General features: G+C 40.7%; 1 protein-coding gene across 5 annotated transcripts in view; it reads left to right on the top strand.

Moving 5' to 3' along the window:
* Positions 1 to 11,923, top strand: part of CUNH22orf23 (chromosome unknown C22orf23 homolog) — a 79,387-nt gene extending 67,464 nt beyond the window's left edge. For all 5 annotated transcript variants that reach the window (XM_089674249.1, XM_089674248.1, XM_089674251.1 and 2 more), the window contains 3 exons: positions 11,037 to 11,165; positions 11,246 to 11,346; positions 11,454 to 11,923. In XM_089674249.1, the coding sequence (XP_089530375.1) occupies positions 11,037 to 11,165; positions 11,246 to 11,346; positions 11,454 to 11,558 (335 nt within the window). In that variant the 3' untranslated portion in view covers positions 11,559 to 11,923. The remainder of the gene's footprint in view (positions 1 to 11,036; positions 11,166 to 11,245; positions 11,347 to 11,453) is intronic.
* The last annotated feature ends 1,224 nt before the right edge of the window (positions 11,924 to 13,147 follow it).

Here is a 13,147-nt window from a genome sequence, read left to right as displayed (position 1 = left end):
AAGGATTATGGGGAGCTATCAAATTTGAAAATCAACCCAACAAAAACTGAGATCTTAAATGTAAATCTTCCAAACAGTGAAAAAGAAAAGATACAAAAAGAATTCCTTTTATATGGAAGGATAGAGATAAAATATCTAGGGGTTAAACTCACTGCTTCAAATACGAACTTGTGTAAGTTAAATTACATCTCACATTTAAATGAGATTAAGGAGGAACTAAAGAAATTGGGAGGAGGTAACCTGTCTTGGATAGGGCGCATAAATCTGATAAAAATGGTAATTGTACCTAAAATCCTATATAAATTCCAGATGATCCCAATTAGACTTCCGGAGGTTTTTTTTAAGGTAATTAAAAAGATGTTAACAAGATATATATGGAAAAATAAAAAACCTAGAATATATTATGATTTGTTGAGTAGAAATAAAGAGAAGGGAGGATTGGGAGTGCGAGATTTCAAGAGGTATTATAGAGCAGCAGTTCTTGCAAGAATTTATGACTGGACACATAATCCAGAGGGGAAAAGGTGGGTTAAAATTGAAAATGAATTAAGCGGACTTAACTTGAGTAAAATCATATGGGTACCAGCACAATATAGAGGATTAAAAGATACCACAAGTGTTTATACATTAAATGTTTTAAGGGTTTGGGATAAACTGCACAAGCTTATGAAGTGGGATTTTAATTCACAATTAATGTCTCTGAGGAACACGGAGTATTTTCCTCCAGCTAGGGAGGAGAGCACAGGAAAATGGTTTAAAAAGGAGAATATTCAATTGAGGGATATTATGGAAGGGCAGGAATTGAGAACACTTAAGGACTTGAAAAAGGATAAAAGGGAACTTTTCATTAAGATAGATGAGTGGAGATATCACCGATTAAAACACTTTTTTGGGAGTCTTCCAAAACCTTTGAGATTGAGAAAGGATTGGAATTTGTTTGAGAGGTTGTTGGAATCACGTGGAGATGGGAAAAGGGGCACGGCAAAAGTTTATAAGATTCTCACTGAGTTAGACACACACACAAAGCCAATGTACATAGCAAAATGGGAAAGGGATTTGGGAATAGAGATAGATGAAGACAAACAGAGGAAAATATATAGACTAACACACGAGAATGTAAGCATGAGAGAGGTGGAGGTAAATTATAAGTGTATAACAAGATGGCACATTTCACCGAACGTCGAATACAAGATAAGTGGGGAGAATGCACCAGAGTGTTGGAGGGGGTGTGGAAAGATAGGTACGTTACATCACATATGGTGGGAGTGCCCAAAGATGGTTCGCTTAATTTGGATAATCTCTGGGATAAAGATAGGATTGGATCCAGAGTTGTGTCTATTACATAGTACAGAGCTATCAGTGAACAAATACAAGGATTCGGGTATATGGTATTATCTACAGTTGTGTCCAAAATTATTCAACCCCCACTGAAATTGAGTGTTTTGGCCAGTTTGACATTGCTTTTGATCATTCAGTCATCTTGCTTACATTTACATTAAAGAGGCACTTGTAGGTCAGACAAATATAACATAACAGTTATAATGAAATAACCACAAATGTCTTTTCTGTGCTCACAGCATTATCAGTTTTATTCAACCCCCAAGTGACATTCAATCTTAGTACTTAGTACAGCATCCTTTTACAGTTATAACAGCTTTTAAACGTGAAGCATAGCTTGACACAAGTGTCTTGCAGCGATCTACGGGTATCTTCGCCCATTCTTCATGGGCAAAGGCCTCCAGTTCAGTCACATTCTTAGGCTTGCGCACTGCAACTGCTTTCTTTAAGTCCCACCAGAGGTTCTCAATCGGATTTAAGTCTGGTGACTGCGATGGCCACTCCAAAATGTTCCAGCCTTTCCTCTGCAACCATGCTCTAGTGGACTTGGAGGTATGCTTGGGATCATTGTCCTGTTGAAAGGTCCAACGTCTCCCAAGCCTCAGGTGTGTGACGGACTGCATCACGTTTCCATCCAATATCTCCTGGTACTGAAGAGAATTCATGGTACCTTGCACACGCTGAAGCTTCCCTGTACCTGCAGAAGCAAAACAGCCCCAAAGCATGATTGACCCTCCACCATGCTTCACAGTAGGCAAGGTGTTCTTTTCATCATAGGCCTTGTTCTTCCTCCTCCAAACATAGCGTTGATCCATGGGCCCAAACAGTTCTAATTTTGTTTCATCAGTCCACAGAACACTATCCCACAACTTTTGTGGTTTGTCCACATGGCTTTTGGCATACTGCAGTCGACTCTTCTTATTCTTTGGAGACAGCAAGGGGGTACGCCTGGGAGTTCTGGCACGGAGGCCTTCATTACGCAGTGTGCGTCTTATTGTCTGGGCTGAAACTTCTGTACCCACATCTGACAAATCTTTTCTCAGTTCCTCAGCAGTCACACGGGGACTTCTCTCCACTCTACGCTTCAGGTAGCGCACAGCAGTCGAAGTCAGCATCTTCTTTCTGCCACGACCAGGTAGCGTTTCAACAGTGCCCTTTGCCTTGAATTTGCGAATGATGCTTCCTAAGGTGTCTCTTGGTATGTTTAACATCTTTGCAATCTTCTTATAGCCATTGCCCTTCCTGTGAAGAGAAATCACCTCTTCTCTTGTCTTCCTGGACCATTCTCTTGCCTTCACCATGTTTGTAACCACACCAGTAAATGTCTAGAAGGAGCTGAGTATCACAGTCATTTTAAAGCTGCCTAATTGGTGCTTATTATGCTTGATTGCTGCTCGGTGACATCCACAGGTGTTTTCAATACCTGATGGAAAGCACCTGTATGAACCTCTGTTCTTCAGAGTGGTAGTCTTTAAGGGGTTGAATAATTGTGGCAATGAAGAAACCACATAAGAACCATTTACTACTGTATTACATAAACAATTGATGTCATTTTAGTTGCATTTGGGTAGTTACAACGTCCTTGTAGGATTTGATTCTGAATACAATTCCAAATGTACACTATAGTCCCTAAACCCCTTTACAGCATTGGGGGTTGAATAATTTTGGACACAACTGTAAATGCGGCAAAGGGTTTGATACCTAAGTTTTGGCATAGCTCAGAGGTGCCGAGAGAAGAGGATTGGGTGGAAAGAGTGAATCAGATATGTAGGATGGAAAAACTGTATTATATGCAAGAAGACAAGATGGGGTTATATTATAGGAGGTGGGGAAAATGGGAAGATTTGGTGCCTAAGGTGAAATATATGAAGCAGTATAGTGGGATATGTGAAAGTAACCCTTACTTAGGAAAAGATGTAATGGAGAATTGAAGAGTGGCTGGTTTTATTTTTTTTTTGGGGGGGGGGTAGGTTTCAGGGTGGGAGGGGGTATTAGATAGGAGGAGGGGGTAATGGGAATAATGCTAGAAAGGGATATAACTGATGGTTTTGTATGTTATATGAGAGTAATGATGGAACATGTATTTTACATGGAAAATGAATAAATATTTAAATAGAAAAAAAAAGATTGCGGTAGAGCATGGGCGGAAGAGACAAGGGAACTTGAGAGCAGGAGGTCATGAGAGGAGTATAGAGGGTGGTTTGGGTGATATTCGAAGACAAGATTGGTGATGAAGCTGGGGCAGAGTTGTGAATAGCTTTGTATATTGTTGTTAGTATTTTAAATTTAATTCGCTGGGCAATCGGAAGCCACTGGAGGGATTGGCAGAGAGGGTGGCAGACACTGAGTGGTTTGTAAGGAAGCAGCATTCATGATAGAATGAAGAGGGGATAGCCTACGGAGAGGTAGACCTATGGGAAGGGAATTCCAATAGTCAAGGTGAGAGATAACAAGGGAGTGAATGAGTAGCTTGTTGGGTTTAGTTAACCCTTTGAGGACCAAGGGACGTATTTGTCCCATGTTTTTAATTGCGTGTATCATCTGATTAAGAACTTAAAACTTTTTTTTTTTTGGTTTGAGTAAAAATATTATTTCTTATCAACAAACAACAAATGGATCTAGCTTTTTGCCAATTATTTCATGAAATGGCTTAGTTACAGCAACTGAAGTGTACGAACTTTAAAAACAAAAAAATTGATTCTTTTGGCATTCCAAAATCTTAGGTCCTCAAAGGGTTAAAAAGGGGCACATTTTAGAGATGCTAGAGGTGAAGTCTACAAGCTTTTGACAGCAATTGGGTTTGAGGCCAAATGGATAGGTCAGAGTCTAGGATTACACATAGTACCCTGGCTTGAGAGGAGGGACTTATTGATCTTGATGGAAAAGTCACACAGGAGGACACGAGTGGGGGGGAATATTATCAGCTCAGTTTTAGAGAGATTTAGTTTAAGGAAGTGGAGTGACAACAGTAAGTTAGTAATGTGAAAGGAAACTGAAGGAGTGAGGTGAGGAGTAGAGAGATAGATTTGGGTGTCATCGGCATAGAGGTGGTATTTGAAGCCATGGGAGGTTATCTGTTGACTAAGAGAGGAGGTGTAGATAGAGAAGAGAAGGTCCAAGAACAGAGCCTTGGGGGACCCCTACAGAAAGCAGAAGTGGAGAGGAGAAGACAGAGTTATAGGTAACACTGGAGCGCTGTGATAGGTAGGAGGAGGACCAGGAAAGAGCTGACTCTCGGGGACCAAGGCAGTTGAGTTAATTGAGAAGGAGTGAGTGGTCAACAATATCAAAGGCTGCAGAGAGATCTAGTATTAAAAGTATGGAGTAATGGTCATTGATTTTAGCAGTTTGTAAATCGTTAGTGAGTTATATGAGGGCAGTTTCTGTGGGTTCTGCAAGCGGAAGCCAGACTGTAAGGGGTCATGAAGGTTGTTTTAGTGAGGTTGGAGCTAAGATGGTTGTAGACTAAGCGTTCTGAAAGTTTAGAGGTGAATGGGAGCAGCGAGATGGGTCTTAAGTTGTTCAGGTTGGTGGGGTCCAGTGATGGCTTTTTAAACCTTCACCTTTACCAAAAAACTGCCTATGCAAATAAGGGGTGTCTGTACATAAAAACAAACTGTGCAGCTCTGACTAAAGTTGAATAATACCCTTGCTATCAGTGTAGGCCATTTATGTACCTCATGTAGCCTGACTAGAATACTCCCAGGATGTTGCTAAGTACTTTCAGGACATTGCTAGGTGAGGCCTAGTCATTACTGCTCACCTCCTCCATCACAGGAGTGAGCTATCAGGCGCTGAGCTCAGAACTACTACATCAGGGGAGAGAAAGAGCATGTGAGGGGGTCTGAATCAGAGAAAAAACTTACTCCTGTGATGGTGGGGGTGAGCAGTAATGACTAGGTCTCACTTAGCGATGTCCTGAAAGTACTTAGCTTCAGTGGGTGCAACACACAACAGCATCCATAGCAACAGTAGACATTGTTTGTAGCACACTGTGAAGAATACACACCATGCATAGCACATATGCACCATATGCACAGTGGACACAGCAGAACTCACCACACTCAGCACAGTGGACACAGATGCACGCATCACACTCAGCACAGTGGATACAGCAGAACTCACCACATTTGGCACAGTGGACACAGATGCAAGTGAGGTAGGAGATATGTAAAAAATACATTTTAGTTGTTCTCTGGGGCTATACAAGCATTTAAAGCCGAAATCCGGGAACAATGTTTTTTTTGCCTGTGCAGTGGGGCTTTGCTGGCACTGCACGCGTTAAATGTTTGTTTTGTTCAAGAGGAGAGGATAAGATATACTCACCTGACCCACCGATAACTCCCAGCACAAGACTGGTCCTGCCCCCTGCGGTCCAGCGATCTTGTAAATGGGCTGTTGGTGATGTCAGCATGCTCAAAGCACACTCCACAGACAGGAATAGTCCATTGTTGGACCGTGGGGGAGCGCACTTTTCCATAGGATCGGTGAGTCAGGCGAATATGAGCTTAGTTCTCACCCCTAGAAAAAATGAGCAGCTGATCCATGCCGTGAGAGCACAGCCCCACTGCATGGTAAAATAAAATTAACAGGAGTTCTGCTTTAACTCTTGCAGTGTGAGGGGAGCCCCACCACAAATATATTTTTTTTCCCTCCAGAGTCCAGCTTTAATAGACCTCTGACTTCATTTCCATACTAACTGATTGAAGTGTGCTTATAGGAGTTTGCCATATTCTATGTCTGCAATATAGCAAATGGGGATAGGTGTGCAAGTGGAATATATTTCTTCAGTATTAAGATGGTTTGGTGGACAGTCAAGGGCATGAATGGCAGATGCAGCAATGGCCTCTTTCTGTTTGGCAGTTTGACAGCCGGACACAATGTTCACATACTGTTTTTACATACAGAGGATGGCATGCTATTGTGCACCTTTATATCAGGGGTATTGAATTAAAATTCACAGATGTCCGGTTAACAAAATTTTCTTCCTGCAGAAGTCCAAATTGCATGTTTGTGCGATGACTCCGATCCTTCACATCACAGTCCCCTCCTCTTAATCTAGGTTACCATCTCTGCAGCTGAGGAACACACTTGATATTACACATGTTCCAACCCACAGAGGAACGCGTAGCAGATGCACGTCGGTTCCTCTAGTGCATTTTCACATGCACCAAACCACATGTTGCTGCACTACCATGCTGCTTGGTGTGGGAGAATTCTAAAAAAGGGTTGGGGACTTCTTTCTCAGCTTTTCTCACAGGTAGTACAGCCCATTAAAAGTGAGTGGGCTGACCTATCCTCCCCATCCTGTCCTACTTTACACATAAAAATCAGAGGGCGGGAGGCACAGTAGGTCTGGACGGTGGCCGGGAGTTGCAAGCTGGTGATTGGTTGCTAGGAACACCCTGCATCCTAGCAACCATTCACCTGCTTGTAAACGTGAAAAGTAAACTCAGACAGCTCCTGTCCTCCATCCAGAACTGACCTGCCTTCTGCTGTCAGCTGTGTGATGAGAGCGGTGATGGCTGGGGGAGTACCCGGCTTCTAAATGGCATAACAAGATGGGGCTGGCTGTATCTAGACTTCTATCCAACATTTAGTGAAGCCTGCCTTATATCGTGTACTCAAAGGAAACATGTACTTAGAAAATACATAGGCTACCACTACTGAACATTCCTTTTAAAAATGCTAGTTGCCTAGCTGTTTACATAGATCCAAAGGCTTCAATACAGTCCAAGTCAACAACCTGCAACATTTATGCAGAGCAGAAGTTCTGATTGACCTCTCTTTCCAGTAGTTCCATAGTTGTTCTAAGTCAGTACCTCAAAATACTAGGAAAAAAACAGACAGGGAAAAACAGGGAAGTTGACAATGGCTACCTCCATATTCTTTCATTACAGGTTTCCTTTAAAGGTTTGCATTTTTTGAGTTCACAGTGTTTCAGGGTGAATGTCTGAGAGTACCCCAGGGCAAGAGTTAAAGTGGCGTTCCAGTCAAAGCTAAACCACCAGATCGTTATTCTATTAGTGTATAGGAAGACCCTTCAGAGAGTGGTGCATTCTGAGCGATTCATGCCGAGCATTCACATGTGAGGCATCTCTTTTTTGTGAGTGAGACTCAGATAGGGTAAACACAAGAGGTGGTTCTTCGCGGAGTGGGGTAATCTTATAATTTTTCCTGCACGTGCATGATTGAAGCACGGTTATTCACTATTCATAATAGGTGTGGAACTTTTGTATGGACTTACTTATTAACTTTATGGCTTGATGTATTGTGTATTCAGTATTGCTCTAGCGTCTTCGGAAATCTATTAACATTATTTGATTTCTTGTGAGTTACTTAAGTGTTTATAAAGGAGATAGCAGAAGTTTTTTTGCACAGATATAGAGTAATTAGATAATTATTTGTTCAACACTACAGTATATGTTAACATTTATTAAGGTGTGTATTCATGTTAATTTCCATAGCGCGGTGTTATTAGAAGTTTTTTATATAAAATTATACCATTACATTTATGTCTTGTATACATCACTTTTATGTCATCCCACTGTAAATTGCGCATATTGAAATTTCAGCATAAATTTTCTATGTGCAAATACAACCAATCAAGTTAAAATTCAGCAAAAACAAGTGCAGTAAAACACTTAAAAGTTTCCAGTGCATGCAACTACTTTTGCTGCAAATGCAACACACAAATTACTTATTCCACTGTGTGTCCCACTTTTATCTATCCCACTAGCTGTCCTCTTGCTTGCTTTGTTGTCAGACAGCCGTGAAGCTCAGCGCATTAAGAATAAGGCCAGTGTGTTATGCTTTGGAAATAAATAAGTAATGATTATTGGTACTCATGAAGCATTACAAAACAATAGTGCAATACATAAGTGCAATGCAAATTATATCAAACTCTTATGTGTCACCACAAATTGCAAACATAAAGGAATCCAAATGTGAAGCCAAATACTAAATTCAGTGGTTCTTTGATTATGAGGGAAATGACAGATGTGGATGTCAAATGCCACTAAAGCTTCTTAATAATGAACCACATAGAACCTCGGTGTACAACAAAGGGAGGCTTACCAGAATCATATGACCCCCAGTTAAGAGTGGTCAACCAGCACTTGTATATCAATCCAAGATATCCAGCTTTCCTCAAAACCACATGTCAAACGATAGTACTGTTACGTTATATCAGATCACTGTGCATACAGTATATACTCAGTTGGACATAGTATCATGAAAAAGAAAAAGACAGGCTCTCCATAGTGTATTCCTGATTAAAACACCAATTTAATGTGGTAAATGCTCTTAGAATGAAAAGATGACAATCAGGCACTTCATATCATATAAACAACTCATATTCCAAAATCCAAGATGGCTGCAACGGAATTATGTATGCGTAGCCACATATGTTCTGTCTCTGCCCTACTAGTTTCGTCAAAGATGATGTCATCAGGGGCATGGTACCTATTGATATGCTGTGTCTATCTGTATGTACAGGGTTACCATATAGGGGCAATCAATGGGTTGTTTGGCTATCAATGTGTAATGTATGTAACAGTGAGATCAGTAGAAAGTGAATCATCAGGGGCTCGAAAGCTTAGGACATTAGTTTGAGACCACTGATCTGCAACATTAAGAGTCAGCAGAGCTTCTTTTTTTTTTAAACAAATATAACAGTGTAGCACAACCAAATATATAAGTGATCAAACTGTCCATCAATTCTCCACGTGAATAATGAGAGTTCTAAAAATCCAAAATATATACAATAAAGGTCTTCAAATCTTCTTTGATTGTCACCACTGTGCCAAACCACCACCACACATACAGTATTAGCACTCACCTCAGAAAAATTACTACTGCGCCAACAGCAGGTCAGAAGTGCTTTCCCTTTAAAGGCAAATAATATCAATCTCAATTGCATTTTTCTTCCCTTGTTTCCTCCACTATGATATGATGTGCATCGCTCATGCAGAGACAACCCATAGTGTGCACCAATAGTGAAACTCTTTTACTGCTAGAAAGAAGCCACTTTCCCAATATTCACAAACAACAATTGTGACTGAAAAGGAGGAATGTATGTACAGATTGACTAAAGCCATTCTATGTGTGTTAACACCTACTACCAACACCACATAGCAGCTCCCAGATCAAGAAACACCTGATGGGAAGGTACAAGGTATAGATTTACTAATAAGGATAGAAATACCCCTGGCATAGGAGGAGTAGGTGTCATGGATAGTTCTCTGAATCCATAAAAGTCAAGGTGTAAAGTCAAGGCTTTCCCGCTGTCCATGTGGGTTTCTTGCAAGAAGATGATATTCTGCTTAAGTGGTTTAGGATATTGAAAAAATCATTGCTCTCTTGAACTTATTGTTTATTCCTTTGACATTCCACAAAACTATTTGAAAGCATATTTCCACTTTTGCATTCAAATTTGAAAAAAAAAAAACACGTTTGTTTCCATTCACACAGCATACCTACATTTAAAAAAAAATATTTATTACCTTATAGATGTTTCCTAGATGTCATGGCTGACTGCAAGTTTTTTTGGACAATGTTAACCTCTTGTGCAGCCTCCCGGCGTCTGGGCCTTGATGCCGAGTGTCCGCACATTTGCGTGCAATTAAGAAAGACATATGTGCTGAGAGCACGCACCCTGCGCGCTCCCAGCACACATGTCTGGTACTCACAGAAAGGTCCCGATCTCTTTCGATCGGGACCTTTCCCGATCATGTGACCGACGTGACGGTGAATCACATGACCCTAAAACCCCGCCCCGCTACCCGGCTTCTGAAACCCTTAAAGGGCCGGAAGGTGCCTGCGCCAAGGGGTTAAAGTGAACCTGTCCCAAATCTGTCCTGATTAAGATACAATGCAGGAGGGTGGTTTCTACATTTTTGACCCTTTGGGAAGACCGAGTGTATAAGTCTAGTTAAAGCTAATAATAATTAAGATCTGCCTGCACAGTACAGACAGGGTTAATTATAGCAAACACCGCTGTCCAGCCCACTCACAAATAAAGAGCACTATGTAGATATTTTCTTTCCTGGAGGGTCAAGAACAGAGCATCTAAAAAAAAAAAAATTGCAGTTTTTAAATTTTTTTTTTTAATTATGTTTTGTGAATGAGGACATATAACAAATATAAAGTAGGTGCTATACCAATTTGGCTGCAGAAGCGGAAAAACACTTTAAATGACTCCATCCTAATGGAGAGATAGTGTTGGTAAGTAGGAGATCCTGTTTCCGGAAAAAATATATCCATCAGGGTCCAAGTCACTTAAAGAGCCCATAAAACTCAGATGAAGAACATTTTGGGAATTAGGAGTAGGCATTGCACTGCGAGGAAAAAACAAAACCCTGTTGCTACACTAAACCAAACAACAGAAACCAAGTGCGAAGCCTATACCTAAAACAAGTATAATTAAAGGGGCGCAATGTTACTATTGTGTCCTGCATTGACTTGGAGTCAGCAGAAGGAACAATGGCAAGTGGGACAACCCACTATCCAACCAGCCTAGGGAATCAAGTAGGAGTGCTGTGAGCTCTGCTACACAGTGGCGCTTTCGCGAATGGGTTGCCAAAGGGGTAAATATAATGCTGCTTTCTTTGCAGTTTATTTCTTTCAGTATATTTTACCCCCTGATTTGGTCTCTTTAAGATGCTCTTATGACTGTGTGTAAATTATCCGATCCGCAGGAGACCTGAACAAGGAAAAAAGACGGTTACAAAGCATTATGGCCACAGGGAAGGATCTGCCAGACATCCCCCAAGCACCTGTACAAATAGAGGAGACTGAAATAGAGGAAAGGGACAGATTTGATGAGTGTAAGTACCGTGCACTGAAGTAGGAAGAAGCTGTGCTAATGTTGCAGTATTAGAAATTGCTGATGGTTTTCTCCTTACAGTGGTGGAAGAAATCCAGGAGAGATGGGATTTCTTGACAGAAATGGAAGCTTTGGGTCGAGGAAGACAATATTACAACAATATTAACACAGAAATTTCACAGGTAACGAGCTTATGGAAGAATGTCAGGAGAATCAGTGTAACAAGTTTTTGGGAAGGAACATGCTGTAGAAAAGCCAGAAATTCATACCAATGTTGTTTCTCTTGCAGAAGCTGCGAGAGATGGAAATTATTGATAAGCAGAGAAGTGCTGCACTCAGAGAAGCACTGCAGAAGTCAGAAAACAAGAACTCTGCTCTATCAAATGAAAATTAAACACTTTTTTTTTGGCCCACTGTGGACTTTTACAAACTATTAAAGTACTTGCTGTTCTTTTTTCTTTATGTCATCTAAGCATTTGTCTGTCTTTTTTGACAGCAGATACTATAATGGCTGGTCTATAGTTTGCATATGTTTGAAAATCTGTATGTAAAGTTAAAAAGTCTTTTGAGGCATTGTTGTGCTGCCAAGTTTTCCATCTGCTTCTCGCTGCTGATGCCACTGTCGGTAGTTCATGAGTTTGGATTAGAAACATTTTTTTTAGTTTAATTGCAAACTGTGAATCAGTTTGGCTTACTGTCCTGGATATAACCACAACTGAAGAGACAGATTCTCTTAAATAAAAAGGGATGTGAACAATAGTGCTGATTATCCCTGCATGTCTATATAATTTTGTTTATGACAAAATGAACAAAGAAAAACTTAAGCAAAGGTGGAGCTCTTACCCACATCAACTAGTCTCTTTTGGCTCCAGTTTTCTTTGTACCATTTTTTGTAAATCTGGTCCATTACTCGCATAACTAAAACAGTAACAGGTATCAAAACTTGCAGCCAAACGTTTTTTTCTAGGGAGAAGAGTTATAACCTTCCTCAGGGTTGTTATTGATGTCCTGACTGGGCTGCTGGGGAGACCCATGGTTATTTTTTTCTCCTGGAGACCGTTGTCATCACAAGGACATTGTGTCAGACAGTAGGACTCTCTGTTGTCAGAATACAAATCATAATAATCATTGGCTGCAACCGCTGATCAACAAATGTTTTCCAACATTGCCTTTGGACAGATGTCGCTCTATTGATCGATATCTGTCAAACACGAACAGGTACACATGGATCAAAATTCGACTAGTCCCTGTTGAAGGGACCAAATCTCAATCCACTTATAGTTAGTTTTAGTTTTTCAATCATGGCACTGACTTGCATCAAAGCAGGCCTAAAATTAGAAAACTCTTAGCTCCATGCTTCCAGCCCGAATGCTTCAATCATGTCCCAAAGCAATACTTGTGGGTTGTTCACTCCTGGTTTCTCAGATTTCTGACTGCTCTTCCTCCAGTAAAGTCACTGTCTCTACTATCAAGCACTGAAGCATAGCCAGCCCTCTGCACACACATGCACTGCCTATACTGTAGCTTCTCTTCTAGCTGCTTTGCCACCTCCAGTGGCAGAACCGCAGTTGGGAAACACTGGAATAGAAACTGTTGTTGTAGGTTTTGCTTTGTACTCAGTCACTCCTCACTATTAAAGCCAATGTCATCAAATTAGGGTTTTGGATTAGAAACTTCTTTTTTTAAGTAAAATTGCAATGTGGAAGAAATTCAGTTTATTCGTGTCTTCTGCACTGAAGAAGATTGTTGTATTAGGCTTCATGCACACTGACATTTTCTTTTAACTCTCCTGGAAGCCTCCACCTAGCAGCAGCGTTTTGGCCAAAAAATACCATGAACACCAAACAATTCACCTCACAATTATAATCATTTTTTTGTTTTGTAGGTATTGTTTGTGTTCCATTTATTGTTTTTTGCAGAACATTTCAGTGGCGTAAAAAGGTGTACCTCACAATTTCCAAGAGCATCACTTCCAAATAGTTC

This window comes from Staurois parvus, unplaced genomic scaffold (assembly GCF_062004578.1).
Source record: "Staurois parvus isolate SC_StPar_1 unplaced genomic scaffold, SC_StPar_1.0 ptg000149l, whole genome shotgun sequence".
Taxonomy (NCBI): Eukaryota; Metazoa; Chordata; class Amphibia; order Anura; family Ranidae; genus Staurois; species Staurois parvus.
The sequence above is the reverse complement of the archived record's forward strand: the minus strand, read 5'-3'. Positions and strand labels throughout refer to the sequence as shown.